The sequence below is a fragment of the Megascapheus bottae genome, chromosome 20, assembly GCF_031878675.1.
Source record: "Megascapheus bottae isolate mThoBot1 chromosome 20, mThoBot2.hap1, whole genome shotgun sequence".
In the NCBI taxonomy this organism is placed as follows: Eukaryota; Metazoa; Chordata; class Mammalia; order Rodentia; family Geomyidae; genus Megascapheus; species Megascapheus bottae.
Window position 1 is genome coordinate 33445309 of NC_143528.1, and position 18552 is coordinate 33463860.

The 18552-nt window shown below is 36.9% G+C and overlaps 1 protein-coding gene across 5 annotated transcripts in view; it reads right to left on the bottom strand.

Moving 5' to 3' along the window:
- Psd3 (pleckstrin and Sec7 domain containing 3) overlaps nt 1–18552 on the bottom strand; it is a 285771-nt gene that overhangs the window by 147979 nt on the left and 119240 nt on the right. For 4 of the 5 annotated variants that reach the window (XM_090354241.1, XM_090354243.1, XM_090354242.1 and 1 more), the window contains 4 exons: nt 10447–10641; nt 10220–10300; nt 7437–7549; nt 4126–4184 (listed from right to left, as the gene is read on the bottom strand). In XM_090354241.1, coding sequence (XP_090210367.1) covers nt 4126–4184; nt 7437–7549; nt 10220–10300; nt 10447–10641 — 448 coding nt within the window. Of the gene's footprint in view, nt 1–4125; nt 4185–7436; nt 7550–10219; nt 10301–10446; nt 10642–13087; nt 13216–18552 lie in introns of those variants that run through there. The other variant, XM_090354244.1, reaches the window with a different exon arrangement.

Sequence of the window (18552 nt, forward strand, 5' to 3'; positions counted from 1 at the left end):
GGGAGTATGATCCTAGTCGCTTCTCAATCTGGGAAAGATCTGTCATTGAAAAGGTGGCATGCACACGAATGACCTCTTCTGCCCCTGCCACCTCCCGCAGAAGATGTAAGGAGGCTGGTGGAGGCTGTGAGCTACCAGTATGAGATCGAATATGAGTAGCAGGAGGTGAGTCAAAAGGCGAAGGAGAAGAAGGTACAGAAGGTTTAACACGGGGAGGAGGAGCAGAGTCCTCAATGTCAAATGAGGGACGGAACGCTTCAAATTTGGAAAGAGGCTCCAGGCAATATTCACAGGAAGAGATAACTCTGGGATTTATTTTAACTGAAGGTTATCTACATGGCTAGACCTTTAATTTGCATAGACATTTTAAAAAAAGCATTATAAAAACAAAAGGGATTATGTACCAAATTAGCCATTGACAATTATAAAGTTACCATTTAATCTAAAAGAAAAAACTACCTGCACACAAGTTAAAAGCAAATCAGCACTGTTGGTAAGATAATGATAAAGCACTCATATAGTTTTAAGCAGGTACTTAAGGATACTAAAGAATTTGTATACAAAATATGTATATACTTCAAGTTGGTTTTTCCCTAGCCTAATGTATAAAGTCTAACTATAACTCCATGTAAAACTAAAACACCTTGTCATCGTTTCCCAGAACAGCATCCTCAGTTACTCAAGTCTTCAGCTACATGGAACTAACAGGCCCACCTAACCTCCTGGAGGACATTGGACTTCCATGGGCACTGATGCTTACCTGACAGCACAGAACTACAAAGGAGTGGGACACTACTGGTGTTTGGTGAATGAGAGAACACATGAGAAGAAGAAAGAGAAAGTATTTTCACATGAAAGTAGGAATTGTGTGTTAGAAGTAGTTTATTAGTATACATTCCATCATTTTTATTAGTGAGACATTAGCAGATCAACAAAAGCCAATATCAATGCATGTTCAGGTCATGGTTACTAAGAAGGAAGGGAGGGAAGGAGAGAGGGAAGGAAAAAGATAATGATAAAAACAGACTAAACAAGTTAATCTTGTAAATTAGCCCTACCCATGAGAAGCATGAAGATAAGCTAGTCTTGGCACTTTGTGGAACAGACATGCTGCTTCGTTGCTATTATGACACAATGGTAAAGAAGAAGGGACAATGGTCTATTAGTCTATCTCCAAGTGGCACTGGAGCAAGTAGGAGGTGGTGATGGTCTCAGTACAAGAGTAAGGGGAAGGGAAACGAGCAGACACTGGAGATAGCTCGCTATCTGCTAAACAAGTCAGCTTCAAAGGAGCCATGCTGGTAAGTCAGACATACACTACTATGCTAAATCAGGCAACCATGATGCAAAAAAAAGTGCTACATTCATAATTATGGATAAAAACTTACCACCTAGAAGGAAAGTTTATTTTTAAAATGAATCCAGAGGGGAAGATAAGAGAAATACATTTCCATATGGTTAGTGTTTTTGATATCAACTATAAATTCTATAGACTATTAATAGCATACATTGTAAATAACAATAAAGGAAATAATATAACACTGGACAATCCTAAGTATATAGCACACAATTTTATTTTTTTTTATTGTTGCCCAGTCCTAGGCTTGAGCTCAGGGCCTGAGCACTGTCCTTGGACTTTCTCAAGTCTAGAGCTCTACCACTTGAGCCTAAGAACCATTTCAGCTTTTTTTTTTTTTTTTTTTAATGAATGTGGTACCGAGGAATAGAACCTGGGTCTTCGTTCATGTTAGGCAAGCATTCTACCAGCAGGCCAAACTCCCAGCCCCATAACAAACTGATTTTTTTTTTGGGGGGGGGGAGGTGGTCAGTTGTGGGGGCTTGGATAGCACACAATTTTAAAACCCAAACAGAGAACTAATTATCACCTAGAATATGATCCAGACCCCATACAGGGTTTTACAATTTTCTCTCTTTTACATCAGTAATATTCTTAATATATCCAGTTGATGTAGAATTGAAATATCTCAAGACAGTACTGTAAGGTTCATTGTAACCACCTCTTTCATCCATATGCCAGTGATTTCTTTCTTTCCTTTTTTTTCCCCTTTAAACAGAGCCACCCTACTTATACCAATCTAGCCTTGAACTCAGGATCCTCTTGCAAAAGCCTTCCAAGTGTTAAAATTAGAGATATATGTTAGCAGTGGTACTTTCTCTAGTCTTTCAAACAATTCATTAAATAAATGTTGTCTGGAGAGGGCAGAAGCAGTGGCTTAAGTTCTGTTGCTCAGAACCTCTGGAGTATTGACACTGGGGTGCCAATCCCTTATGGATTCAACAACTCATTGAAAGTTTTCTGGATAAAATAAATAAACCTCACATCTTTATTTACTGCTATATTCTATACAAATAGCAGAATGAACATTTATTTAGAAGTAGTGGTAAATCCATATTACCTGCTTAAAAATCAATTTAGCATTTCATGGAAATAAATCCCTCCAAATCTAATCACATATACAGAAATTCTCAACCTTGAAACAAGTTCTAAACTAATACTACATTTTCCCCCATCACCACACATTTTTTCAATCAAAAGATGCTAAATACCCAGGTACAGTGGCTCATGCCTGTAATCCTACCTATTCAGGAGGCTGAGATCTGAGGATCAAGGTTCAAAGCCAGACAGAGCAGAAAAGTCCCTGAGACTTTTATATCATATTAACCAAATAGAAAGCCTAAAGCGGAGCTGTGGCTTGATTAAGTGGTAGAGCACTAGAGTTGAGCAAAAAAGCTCAAGGAAAGCACCCAGGCTCTGAGTTCAACAGGCTCTGAGTTCAAGCCCCAGCATGACAGGGAGAGAGAGGGAGAGAACAGGGGAAGGGAGAGAAAAAGAGGGAGAGAGCAAGCAATGCTGTGAGTTCCAGCTAAAAATATTTAGCCCCTCTGGCAAGAAAGTTAACGAAATTAAGGAGTACACGGGAAAGTAGGGGCAGGGTGGAACTGCTGTCACTACATGGGCACAGAGGAAAGAAAAAAAAATGTTAGCTTGTCTGGGAACAGGAAAACAGGTCAGGACAATCCATGAAGTGAGCATCCCTTAACGTGCTGCAAAAAAGCTAGATTCTAATCCCTCTCCCATGTTCACATTTATGGTGACCACAGAAGATACTACAATAGGTGCCCTACTATCCATGAATGCTGTTAGCTTGTGCCCACATCCTCAGTCTATGTCATCTCTGAACCCAGTGCCACATGTCTCCAAGCCACTAAGTTACTCTACATTCATCTTTTATATAGTGCAAAAGGAATTTGAGTGGCGTATTTTGAAATATGCAAACAGAATTAAAACAGAATGCTTAGCTACTAAGGAACCAGTAGTCCTCTTAGATGAGCCTGTCCAATTCATTGGGCTTACAGCGCTCCCTTTTGGCCATTTTAAAGAAGGAACGTATAATAGAATCATGTGGTCTTTCAGAATAAGACAAATATCTAAATATTTTATCTCACTGTAGCTTCTTTTATCTAAATATTTTATCTCACTGTAGTTGGTACTGTAAGTTGCCAACATATTATAGACACTATAAAACAACAAAGCTTGATTCTTCTTAAAAATAAATGGATCTCTGAAAATGAAATAATTTTTGTCTATATAATTTAAATTTCTCATTTTCTGTAATGTGAAATATTTAAATGATTCAGTTCCACTTATATGAAGGTTGAGTTTATCTACCATTTTACATTTACAAAATACAGTCTCTATTTTAAATGGAATGAGAAGATAATTATTTTGACATTTTATTTTTGATATTTTAACTACCAAATGAATAATTCAGGAGAGCTGAGGAATGGACTAAAAACTATGCTCTTATACTTACTAATACACTTAGTGAAAACACAAACAACATTTTAGCACTAGTTCGTATTCTCTTCACAGCACTGCGACAACTACCATAACAAGTAATCAAAACAAAAACAAAGACAAGTAAGACCTCTCTTCTTTCAAAGATTTATACTTACCTTCCTGCTAAGGGAACCATACATCGAACAAGATAAAGGCATGGTGGGGGGGGGGGGTGTCATGGCGGTAAATATTCACAGGAGATAAAGTCAAGGTAAGCTCATGGAGCTTTAGACTCTGCTAGAACTCCACAAGGCTTCACTTACATGGCCATGGAGGTCTGTGTTAAGCAGCATCATCGCACAGGTAAGGCAATGTACTCCATCTGAGAAACAGAAACAGAAAACATCAGTTTACTTGTTTCCCCATGTTACATGCAAGTAGCACACAATCAGAGCTAATTAAGACAGAATGCTGCACCAAACACAACTAGTCCGGCCTGTGAGCAGCAGAAAATGAGTAAACATAAAGTACAATCAAAGGGACCTCCATGCACAGAATTAGACTTTACTACTGATAACTGCCTCTACCCTTCCAGAGAACAACTTGACATCACATGCATAAAGCTTTGAAGCAGAGTCACTAACTCCCCAGACTTTACACTAAGGCAGCAGTTAAGGACCCACGGGAACTACAAGCATATGCAGAGATACTTGAGTTACAATGGCAGACTAGTAACTCTAACCCTCTAAAGGCACAGTTCTTTTATATACAGACCATTAAAAATGATATCTAAGTACATTTGTGGAAATGGAAAGATATTTGACAGTAAATTATAAGAAAGAATATATCCATTCTATATTTTCTATCAAAATAAATCAAGAAAAATATGAATCATAATTGTGTGTGCGTGTGTGTGTGTGTGTGTGTGTGTGTGTGTGTGCGCGCGCGCATGCGAGCACGCACGCTCGCGCGCATCCGCTTTTCCTGGGGATTCAACTCACTTGCCTGGGTGCTGTCCCTGACCTTTCTTGATTGAGTCATACCACTTCTGGCTTTTGTGGTACTTTAATTGGAGATTAGTCTCACAGACTTTCCTGCCTAGGCTGGCTTTGAACTGTGTTCTTCAGATCTCAGCTTCCTGAATAGCTAGGACTTCAGACAAGAACAAGCAACCCAGCTTCACTTTCAGCATTTGTGGTGGCTAATTGGAGATTCAAAAAAAAAAAAAATCTCATTGATTGTCCTGCCCAGACTAGCTTTGAACAGTGATCTTCAAGTCTCAGCCTCCTGAGTAGCTAGGATTATAGGCATGAACCAATGACGCTCACCTTACAACCTGATATTAAAAAAAATTATCTCTATGTCATGAAATTATACTTTTTATGATTTTTCTTATATTTTCTCAATTTTCTATAGCACATGGTATAAAAATGATAATAAATTAATTATTATTGTTTTAACTTTCTGGGAAAAGACGCAGTTGAAAATGAAGTCAAAATTAAATTAATGCTTATGCTTACCATAGTTTACTCTTCATGTATTATTTCCTAGCTTAAAAAAAAAGTATAGGAATAGCTCCCTTTCATGTCATTCCTTAAAAGAGTATGGTTGATTAGGATTATCTTGTGTCAAACGAAAAGCAATGTAATGAAATAATCTGTGGTGTTTAAAAACTTAAAAAATACCAACGGAAAGATACTCAAGTCTGAAAGATAGTCTCACATTTAAATGAAAATATCATTTTATTTTATATAGTCAAAGAACAGCATTAAGTTAAGCTTCTCAATTTCAAGCATCAGAATCAATTCTATTTGCTTTCTCTTTCTTAGTTCAGGTACAACAGATGACAGCAATTTCAGATAGCGTGATTATTGTACTAACTAATGCTAAATATACAAAAAGTGGACTGGGCACAGTGGTTCACACCTATAATACTAGTTGGTGAGGAGGCAGAAATAAGGGGTGTACTGCTGATCACAGAAAGCCTGAGTGAAAAACTTCCTAAGATCCCATCTCAGCTAATAAGCTATGCATACTAGTACATATTTATAAACACAGTCACATGGGAAGCACAGGTAGGAAGGAAGTCCACAGTCCATAGCCAGTAAGATTATCTGCAAAATAATGAAGTCAAGAAATGGCAAGGGATAAGGTGCTCCACAAGCCCTGAGTTCAAACTTCAGTATAAAACAGAGAGGAAAAGTACAGAATAGATTGCCTAGTGACTGAGTTTATAAACTAAAAATGGTTTGTTTTTTCTTAGTATTATAGTTATTTATTACTGATGATGCCTAATGGTATATTTAAGTGCCATTTGTTATAAAAAGTTCTACACCCATTTAAAACAAATTCCTAAAATTATTGCAATATTCAGCAGCCAACTCTCAAATATCCTTACCTACAGCCCAGTGCCAGGAACCCATGTTCTCTACTTTACTCAAGAACATCAGCATCTTCTTAGATTTGACAAATGACCCTCTTCTAACTCACTCATTCTCTCTTTACTGAAGGGATAGAAATAATGAATAACTAGTCCAAACATCCCCAATTTGCAGTTACTAACCAGATAGGAAATTAACATAGCTAAGTCTGGGGGAGATGGAATTTGAGCAAGTATCTAGAAAGTCTCTAAGAGATAATTGCTACTATTTTTCCTTCTAGTCTCGGTAATTTATTTCAAAATTGTTAAATTTATCAGAGGCTTTTTTCCCTATCATAAATCAATTTGTTTGACTTTACACTTAAAGTTTCGTTTTGTAGAAATTTATATTAAAAATTATTTTCCTTGGGCCAGGAGTTTGGCCTAATGGTAGAGTGCTTGACTAGCATGCACGAAGGCCCGGGTTCGATTTCTCAGTACCACATACATACAAAAAAGCCAGAGTGGTGCTGAGGCTCAAGTGGCAGAGCTCTAGCCTTGAGAAAGTCCAAGGACAGTGCTCAGGCCCTGAGCTCAAGCCCAGAACTGGCAAAAAAAAAAAAAAAAAATTTCCTGTGTACTTCAACAATTAGTTTTAAATTGTATTACCAAAACTGTAATAAACATAAAATTATGGCTCAGTAAAATCATAAATAAGTCATGAATAGTGTTATAATTAATATCAAAAGGAGCAATGGCATACCAAACTTCCATAAAGATTTACACATTTCTGGAACCAACCACAGAGCTATGCACCCTTCATTTACACGAGAGTGTAAGAGGCAAAGATACAGATGTAGGAAAACCATCACTTCATTCACTACAGGACAATTTGCACACAATACTTCCAAATGACAGAGAAGAGCAATATAGACAGTAAACTGTCACAATGGGAACTAGAAAATACAGCAAAAGTAATTAAAATAAGAATGAAAGCTATTATGTTGTCAGTAAATTTTCTTAAGGCCTATTTAATGACATAAGGAAATGGATAGGAAAGATAATAGAAAATATAACTAATGATGTCAATTTGAAATTAAATCAACAAACCAAAGTGTTAGCAGCTATATCCGGGTAATTTGAAATACATAAATAAACTTCATTTTCTTCTGAATAACTTTCTGTACTTCTACAATAAAATGTAGCCTTAGAAATAAAAAAAATATATAATAACCACTGTTGTAAACAAAAATTGTACGAACTTCATCAGCTTACCTTGTGAAGCAATGGCCTCTGGGTTACAGTAAAAGTATCGATTGGAGAAATGTATTAACACTCTTTCTCTTTCTTGAGTTTCTCCCGCAAGAGAAAATGCTTTAAAGAAATACCTAAGAAATAACAGGGAATAATTTTCAGACAGTGTACCATATAGTTTATATTTGACCAAGTTAACTTATATTGACATAGATATTATACAAAATACAGTCATACTTTTTAAATCACTTATTAGTTAGCCACATAGTATAATTTAAATTGATATTTAAATTATATATAATTTCAATATAAAAAGTTGCAGGGTAATAACAATATAGCCAGTACATTTTTAAAAAGCCTGAAAGCAGGGGATAAGGGCATGTGTCCTCTGTCTATCATTCAGTAGCCAATTTTCAATGATTAGTCAGTGCTGTATCTGACTTTGGTACCTGGTGTATTGTATATACATTTATTTGTTTATTTGAACTAGGATAGGGTAAAAACAAGATAATGATCGAAGGACAAGGGGTGAACAACTGTAACAGTGATATTCACAATAATATGTTGGAAATAAACTTTACAGCTTGGGAGAGGGGTGAGGGGAAGGAAAGTAGGAGAATAGCATGGGAAGGGGTAACTATGTTCAAGAAGTAATGTACTTACTACCTTACGAATTTAACTGTAACCCTCTATACATCTCACTGACAATAAGAAAAGAAGGAAGGAAGGAAGGAAGGAAGGAAGGAAGGAAGGAAGGAAGGAAGGAAGGAAGGAAGGAAGGAAGGAAGGAAGGAAGGAAGGAAGGAAGGAGGGCAGGCAGGCAGGCAGGCAGGCAGGCAGGCAGGCTATGACTCAGTGCACAGTTATACAGAGTTTTTGTTATTACATGATTTTCACTTTCTACACACTGCTTTGTATATAGCAATTTAGGTTAATTTCATTTTGCCTATTAACATTATATTTTAGTACCAATTTGTTATATGAAGAGGAAATTAGGAAATAAAGCTTTTAAGTTCCTCTTCATATTGAGGATTAAACCATAAAACTTACTTGACTAATAAATCTACAATTATACACTAATCCACACCAGAGTCACTAAAAACGCTTTTTATTGTAGATTAAACCAGATGGGCCCCACTTGACAATGGGAACATCTTCTTAAGTATGGCCCATGGTAGAAAAAATTTTGTAATTCATCTTACTATCGTAAAAAAAAAGAAAAAAACTAAAATAAATCCTATTTCTATGAAAATTCTGCCTTCTTGTTGGAGATTGATAGTTATTCAGCTAAAGTGTATTGACCATTAATTATTCTAAATAAGCACATTGTAACATAAAAGTGAAAATAAAGATCATTTATTCACCTTTGGCCATTTTCCTGAAAATAAACCTGTGCATACCTTTGGTTTGTGGGAAGAACCATTCTAATTCTACAACAGATTCCCTCAGTTCACCTCCAAGGCCAGGTTCCTGACTTAGAAGATTAAACGATTACAAGAGATGAACTCAGAACCCAAGTAGGCTCAGGCATTTTCTAAGCAGTTCAGAAATTTCAGTGTAATATGGAAATAGTGAGAAACGAAGTCTTTTAGACACCTCCATTTGAAAAATCAGCCAAAAAAAAAGTAGTGGAAACTTTCAACGTATATTCTCTGTTAATTATTGCAATCAGTCATTTCACACCATTCAAGATTAAATGCCAGATTAAAAAAAATACTATTCACCTATTATAAACAGGTACTCAGAGTCTCTAAAGTGATCACCAAAGTGCCTACTCAAAAAGAGAAAAAGGAAATTAGGGTCTCCTGAGAATCTGTGTGTTTCCAAGCTCACAAAAGACAAAATAGGGAAGTGATGGAGGCTCCCTGTTGATGAATAGGTAGCTAAGAAAGCAGGAGCCATTCATAAACTGGACTCAAATTAAAAGGGGAGGAAATTCTACAATATTTCACATCTTTGATAAACTCTGAGGCCATGAAGATCAGTAAGTAAAACAAAATCACAGAAAACAACTAGTACATGATTATAGTTATGCAAAGTAGGCAAAGCTATCAGGATCACAGAGGTGCAAAGGACAGCCTTGGTTTCCATAACTGGTGAGGGAAGGAATTATCAGGTATAGAGTTTCCACTGTACTGAAACTGATGATTGTGATGGTTGCATGACATTGGGAATATATTTTATATCATTGACTATATACTTAAAAATGGTTAAGATGAAAAACATTGTGGTATATGCATTTTACGTCCATAGTGAAATAGTTTTTCTCATTTTTTAACTGAATAATACTGAATACTTTTTCTTCTGACTTATTGTGTCACCATTATGTACTTTGCAAGCTGGACTTGGACTTTTTCCACTGGGCACAAATTTACAGTCCATATTTATTTCATTTAAAAAACAATTTTTTGTACTCCTTGCTATTATCTTCTATTTAGTCCATCATAACACAATCTAAATTCACAAAGCAACAGGAGTGGGGTTAATACAGAATCTAGGTAGACTATATTTCTTTTTCTTTTTCTTTTTTTTTTTTTTTTTGAGTTCAGGGCCTGAGCACTGTCCTTGGACTTTCTCAAGGCTAGAGCTCTAGCACTTGAGCCTCAGCACTACTTCCGGCTTTTTTCTATGTAGGTGGTACAGAGGAATCGAACCTGGGTCTTTGTGCATGCTAAGCAAGCACTCTACCACTAGATCAAACTCCCAACCCCTAGTGTACATTTCTTTATCTTCTAAGGATTCATTTTTTTCTAAGAATCCATTACATGGAGACAAGGAAGAATAGAAATGATAACTATGCATACCTGAGAGACTGATCTAATGTCATTCCTGTAAAATCAAAGAACTTCAGATATTCTTCTGCAACCAGTTGGCTAAATTCATTGCTATCATAAAAAAAAAATTCTGGTTATTGAAATATAAACTTTCTACACACACACACACGCACGTACACGTACACACACACACACACACACACACACACACACACACACACACACAGAAAAGGCAACCAACTTAGGTTGGAACATACTTTTTTCCTAGATGTTTCGCGACATCCGATTTTTTGAATCTATCTAGTTGATAAAGGCGTTTGGCCAATCTTTTGGCTGCTTCCAAGTTGCTGCTGGTACCATTACTAAGACTCTCTGCAGTCTCCTTTTCCAGAATCTCAGTGCTCCCCATTTCAGAACGAGCTTCTGGATGTGCTGTCCTCACCCCAGCATTGCTATGAAATTTGATTTTAAAAAAAAAGTACAAAGAATTTTTCTTAGATGTTAGAAGAACATTTGATTAAATCATCACGACATTGTATAGCAAACTACATAAAACCATTTTAAATGAGATCATTTCACATTTAACACTCTGTAAAAGTATCTTAAGTTACCACATGTCAAAATCAAAGCATGTATATAATGACTACATAAAACCTTAGACCAGTGGTCCCCAGTTTTCTTCTCAATCTTACTAGGGTTAAAAGTATTTGCTACAGCTGGTGCACTTGCTCACGCCTGTAATCCTAGCTACTCAGTAGGTTGAGATCTGAGATCGTGGTGCAAGGCCAGCCCAGGCACTAAAGTCAGTGAAACTCATCTCCAGTTAATCACTAGAAAACCAGAAGTAGTGCTAACTTCAAAAGCTTCCGTTGATGTGGGTTCCCTCTATTAGTATGTAAACGTTTAGTATTCTAAGAAAGATGCAAAGCAATAAATAACTCATTTTAAAGCAGTAAATCCTTGGAAATAGTACTATAGCTCAAGGGGTAGAGCGGTAGCCTTGAGCTGAAGAGCTCAGGGACAACACCCAGGCCCAGAGTTCAAGTCCCATGACTAACAAAAAACAAAACAAAACAGAAAAAAAGTAATGTAACTATAAATTTTTAATTAAAGTAACAATTTTCTTAAAAAATATAAATTCAGTAGGACAAATGACAGTGATTAATGACTTTATAGATTTCTTTGAGAGCTAGCTTGGAGTGGCCAACTTTATTCTCAGAATACTTGTGCATGCAAGCTGTAACAATGAATGAGTTGAATGAAGTACATTTAGAAAAATCTGTTCTTCCACCTATTGCTAGAAAAAGAATGTGTATCTTTTAAAGGATGTGTATACTTTGGGTAAACTATGGAAACAATTAGACAAGTGGTAGTTTCTTAAATGTCATTTGCTATATAGAATCTCAGTTTTGGGCAATATATCTATTTAAGATTAGTCACAAAATATGAATGGATCTTTTATCCCTGTGATTTTCTAATATAGTACTTTAATCACTAGTAAAATATCTATAGACAAATTTCATTTTATAATATCACAAAGATCATTTTTGTGAATATCAACAGCACTAATTTGACAAGTTTAGATACTAAATGACTGCCAAATTTTTTATTGCTGATACAAGTTTTCTGTAATGTTAACTTTGAATTACAAAAATTTAACACTATTATGAGTGCATTTTCAAGGACAGCTTTGCCAATGACCATAGTTTGCCAGCTGTTGTCTAGAAAAAATTATTCTGTACAACAAAAATGTTTTTATCAGGTTTATCATCCCAATTCACACAAATAAGTGCTCTCTTAAGGACAGCCATTGGGGCACAAGGACGTCATTCTCATGTCATCACACGAAAGACATGAATTACAGTGCAAACGTTTAATTAATTTGTGCCGACATAACAAGGGCAGTATTAGGTGAAACTGGAGTGATTTTACTTGGAGTATTAAGACAGTGAAAAATAGAGTGACAACTGCAGCAATCTCAATTTCTAGGTCCTACCCCATACCCCACTGCTATCTGTGTGATGGGCAATATCAAATACCAAACCATCATCAATGCAAAACAACTGACATGAACTGGAAGTGACAAAACAGTGTTCATGGGACTCTCCTAAACAAATACAAACCTCAAATTTCCAACAGACTACACCTACCAATTACAATACAATGCCCAATTATGATTTAAAAATCTTCATTAAAATACAGTATACATTTAATATTTTTCCTGCTGAACCCACCTGTAAAGTTAACATTACCTGCGGCTCTGTAGAAAACTTTATGTGTTTTAAAACTATCTATAGCATATCTCTATAAGTACAGTCATAGTAGAAATTTCATTTAAAGAGAAAGTCATCATTTTGGTTTTGGCCACTAAATCAAGAATGTAAGATATTTAGTACAAGAGCTATTAGTTACAATCAAGTAGATAGTTGTAAATAATGAGATATTTTCACATATGCTTTTCTTCTATATCCTTGTAAGTCATAAGGTAAAAAACAATGTGCAAGCAAGGACTTGCCACAAACTCAGATGTTTAATTAAACATGTCTCCAGGACACACTGATGGCACATAGTTACTTCCTTACTGTAAATAATGGACAGCAAAGGACTGGTATTGTTAAAACTTTATTGCTCAAAACAATGCCTGCTTCTGTCTTCACTCTATATATTTTCCTACTCCTGTCCAGCCCAGATGATTTCATTTTATTTTTCTCACATCTACCAGAAAATGTCATTTTTCATCACTACCACACTTCTCTGGATCTTCTTAAAAACCAAAACCTTCTACCTTCATTCCTAGGTGGTTTCATTCTAATTCATAACTTGTAAAATTACTGGAACAAGACAAAAATGCTTCTTTCAGATCAGAAAGCCTGAGATCTAATGGTAACAGAAACTCACCAGTAACAATACAGACACCATGAAGCACCCATCACAACCCCTATGGCCTGGGTGGGCCATGCTTCTCAGAAGATCCTTCAGTATTTTTTACCCCATGGCACCAAGGGGCTCTGGGGTCCATTCCTCTACTCAGCTTTCCAAGGATCTGGCTCCCTGTGAGGTCACATTACTATGACCTCACATTCTCATCAGAGTATTTACTGTTGGGGGTTTTAGAATGCATTTACAGCCCAATGAAAACAAGAACAGAACACAAGGGCCACTGTATATCAAGGGACCCAGAAAACAATGCAGCCTGGCCATGTTCACACTTGATAAAGAAGCTTGGATTACCCTTCTCGCCTGGGTAGCGCCCATTCCATTGGGTGAACATACAGGACATTGTCCTGCTACCCTACTGAGTATTATTAGATGCTTCCAGTAGTTTAGATGGTCCTTTCCTTTTGCAGTTCAGCTTCAATGCTAATCCTTTCCTTTGCTATTTCATAAAGGAAAACTCTACCACTCAAGCTTAGAAACAATTCTGAAGTTCACCCTGTGTTGTAGAAAATGCTTTACTGTGTACCTCCATGCAAACACAGTAAAACTCTCACCAAAAACATCCCACCATCCATATTCTGGGGAAGAATCTAATAACCGAGTCTGACCAGCAGATTTTCGTATCATCTTTTTATCATGTCAAATGATCAGATTTTTCAAATAAAAATAATAGAACATCCAGGCACCTGAATCTAATAAAAAAAAAACATACTGTCTAGTATTAGTATCTACCAAATAGTTTGTAGAACATATTTGTACTTAAAAAAAATTATTGTATATTTTATCTGTTAACCTTACCAGAAATTTTTTCTTCTAAACTTAAAGAATTTCAATAATGGTGTTCCCTGTCAACTTTCACAATTAAGATTTTTTGACTTGCTTCACATGACTTGTACTAGTTGTACCATTTTTCTATAGTTTTACCAAAGCTTTTAGATATCTCTGATCAACCAATTTTTCTCTAATATCCTTGAAGAAAGGAAATCCTTCTTTTCTAAGTATTTTCATCTTTCTTTCCCAGCCTCTCCACTACTGCTACAGAGATGGTAAAATGTCTTATTTACTAAACTTCTACCCAGGATGAAACCCACATTCTGGGATATGCCATCAAGGCTTACACTAAGAAAGCACCAGATAGATCCTCTACCATATAGCAGACTGAACTACATGGTGTGTACATAGGCCTCTCATGTGTTGTTCCCTGTGCCCCTCTCATCACTTCACAACCACCACCAAGTGCAAACTCACTAACAACATAGAGCCCCAGTGAAACAACACTATTCTCTGAATCAACTGGCAACTCCACCCTTGCTATATCTTCAGAGCACCAGAGGTGCATGTCTTTATTATTTCCGGTTCTCCTATCTGCCACTGCCTTCAATTCCACTTTGTATGTACACTAAAGAGAGAGGATTGAAGTCACTCAGTAAGAGAATGTAAGACCTGGAGCAATCAGCCACATCCAGTTCCTCCAGGCCAATCCTAGAAAGCTCTGGATAAACTGACATCAGTGTGGGGGTAGAAGGGGGGGAGAGTAGAAACAAATATTATATCAAATTCCCTATGATATATTAGATATTTTAGGTACTTGGGATACTTCGTAATTTAAAAAAAATGCATATGTCAGAAGGCAATATCTGCTATAGACTTAAAATGCAAAACTGAGAGAGATCGGGAATCCCAGTTTGAGTGGCTATATTGTTATATAAAATGGTTAGGAACAGATTCACAGAAAAGAAAGCATTTAAGCAAAACCTGAAGGTTAATCAAGAAAATATTAGAAAAACAGGGAAAAGGCCCAGAGACTGGATGAATGATAGGAGACACTTCAGACAGGAATGAGGTTTGAGGGAAGGGTACTATGCAGGGTGAAAGTTCCAAAATGTTCTCTATTCCTATAGCCTTAATTGTAAAAATTATTTTTGACTCTAGGCCAAACAGAAACACCAAAATCTTCTATTTACTTACAGAATAATATATAAGCCTAGTGTTGGTAGCTCATATCTATAATCCTAGCTACTCAAAAAGCTGAGATCAGTGGGTCATGATTAAAAGCCAGCAGGGGAAGGAAAGTCCATGAGCCTCTTATCTCCAATGAAACACCACAACAGCGGAAGTAGAGCTGTAGCTCAAGTGACAGACAACCTTAGACCACAGAAACTCGGAGAAAGTAACCAGGCCTCAAGTCCAAACCCCAGGACTAGTTCTGGGTTGTGTGTACACGGGAACATGGGAACACATGAACACACAGTCCCCCCCCCCTCTCTCTCTCTCTCTCATATATATATATATATATATATATATATATATATATCACACTTGACTTCTTCTTTGGACCTAACATAACCACTTGAAAAAAATATACATAGCTTGCAAGAAAATTTATTTTATCAATATTAAATAACCATAATTACTAATGGATATGTATGCATATTGAAGACTCTATAATTCTCAAACATTTTTGTCAGACTAAACTGCCCATCATTCATTTGCTCCTAGCAGTTACTCTTTGATCACAGTAACTGGTAAAAGTCTGTCTTCATAAAATTGTTACCAGAAGGAATATGTCACAATCTAGTATTGAAACAAAGGAAAGTGTACATCATGCTGCACACTGACTGAGTCCACAACAAATTCCACCATGTGGCTATACCATACCAGGAAGCATAAGGTGGGGTCTGCCATCTTGGTTTATAGATGCATACACTACGATGTTTACTCATCAATAAAATCTCCTGACATGCATTTCTCAGGACATAGCCCTTCATTAAGCAACACCATGATTTTGATAGATGATGTGTGCAGCTATCTTCCTTCAAAGTGCAAATGTCAGTTGCAGCAAATCCCCAGGGTATCTCTGCAGTTTGGAAACCAATTTGTGCCTCAAGGGAGGGTGGAACATCATGGTGACTTTTGTTTTGATTTTGAGTAAAGCAGTTCATACTGAAGGGTCATGAGATTTAATTTACATTCTTACAGAGAAACCTTTTGGTTGTTCTAAAACAACTGACTGTGGGAGAGCAGCTATGTGGCACGTCAGTGCTCCAAGGAGAAGGTGGCTGAGGTGGTGATACTGCGTGGTTCTGGGTACAGTTTGGCCAACCTAGGAAAAAGTTATCAAGAATACACCTCAACAGAAGACAGTGGGTACGGTCACAAGCACCTGTCATCCCAGCTAAAGGAGGTTTATGTAGAAGGGCCATGGTACAGGCTAACCCTAAAAAAAAAAATGAGATCCTCCTTTGGGGAAAAAGAAAAAAAACACTAAATCAAAAAGAGCTGGGGTATGGTTCGTGGGATGGAAAGCTTACCTGAGTATCCAGGAAATCCCGAGTTTGAACCTTCTTACAACCAAAGTTTAAAAATGATGTAAAATAATGTATCTGGCATTATTAATGTAAACCACTACCTAAATGTCAGCTGACGTTCAGTAATAATGAATACTTGATTTTACAAGAATAATTGTTGCAAGCCAATGTTCATTAACATAAAATATATTTCCTAGAAGAGATTGTCTCTTATATGTTAAAGAATTTCATGAGAGAAAGAAAACTTGTATCAGAGCTCAAATAGCTATTTTTCTGCTCAGAGAGAGGCCAAAATGCAGCTTTGCCTACTTTGAAGAAGTTTCATAATCGTCACATAGAGCCCCTCAGCCTGCTTCTCCAGGATATCTTTTAAATTTCCTCACTTTCCTCAGTCCTGTGCCCAGAATTCCAGAAGAGGGCACCAGTGTGCAAGGCACAGGCTCAGAGACTGACCAAATGCCCAATTAGTGCAAAAGTCTCCATTTACATCTGATGCAGATTTGCAATAACAGCATTTCACCCTTTCTCCCTCGCTGACAGTATAATCCAGATAATACTTGTTTTTACTTTTGTGTTTGGGATATTTTTCTTCCTATTCTAAGATGCAACTTGTAGATGAGCATGCAGGATCTGCGATCTTATCAAGTAGGCATTAATAAAACTCCATCACAGCAATTGAAAAAGAGACTGTGTCAGTTTGACAACTGAGTAAGGAAGAAATGATTAAAAAGTTTATCTCTGTTCATTTATCTCATTACTTGTAGAAGCATCACTTCATGGGGAAGGTGTAATCAGTGAACCCCCATTCTAATGAATAAGGACAGTGAATCATCTTCACCTGATTAACTTTCTTGGCATGCTCCTTAGGTATCATTGCATGTGGTCTTCTGTTGGGATTTGAGTGTGGCTGAGCAGAAATCAGTATAATTTAATGAGCATCACAGACAGGATAGCCCAGAAAGGAATGCAGAGGCTCCATGAAGTGGGGTGCAAGATTGGTGAGTGAAATGACACTCTTGGGGATTTCCTACTGTTTTTCTCATTCTTTAACAGTTTCTATGGAGATGGAGAATATTCTACCCCTTATTGCTGCAGATATTGTTTACAAACTATGTCACCTGAATTCCACAGTTTTTTTCTTCTCTCTCTCTCTCTCTCTCTCTCTCTCTCTCTCTCTCTCTCTCCTTCCTCTCTCTCTCTCTCCTTCCTCTCTCTCTCATGCTCACACCACCACCACAACCTTCAACAATAGAGCTCAAACTTCAGAGCAGTAATATATTTCAATACAACGCTTCAAATTATTTTTTTCAATAATAACCCAGCTTATCACTTCAAAACATTATATTTTGAGGACGATAACCAGGACAAGACCAAACAACAACAAAAAATGAAATGAGAGACTGGAAGTTTGGCCTAGTGGTACAGTGCTTGCCCAGCATGCACAAAGATCCGGGTTCGATTCCTTGATACCACACACATAGAAAAAAAAAAAAAAAGCCAGAAGTGGTGCTGAGGATCAAGTAGTAGAGCTCTAGCCTTGAGAAAAGTCCAAGGACAGTGCTCAGGCCCTGTGCACAAGCGCAGAACTGGCCAAAAAAAAAAAAAAAAAAGAGAGAGAGAGAGAATGCCAAGTAATACCAGCTCAAGATTTTGAAGAGACAGGTCTTGAGACAAGAGACATGGGACCATGTAAGTTATGTAGACTACACTGACACCTCCTGCTTGGTCCTGCTATCCTCCTGCCTTGGTCTCCTGGGTTCTGGTTCTGGCATTAGAGGCAAGTGCCACTGCAACCGGCTAGTTTTCCTTACCTTGTAAACCCCAAACCATAGTTATGATTCATATAAGAATTTCTAGTGAAGACATTAGACTAAGACTTAACAAGCCTTCAAAATGAAGTCTTATTTAAGAAGGTTTGTTTGTTTTGATGTATACACTATCTACTTACTTCTACTCTATTCTCCTTTGTGAAATATGCAAACTTCAGATGTGAGATGTATAAACTCAGATGTTCTCTGTATCACAGAAATAGTTCAGAAAGGGCCCCAGAAAAATCTTAAGTGACCTGAATCCAAAAATAGCCCTAGTTGAGAGCCCATTACAATCAGGAGAAGAAAA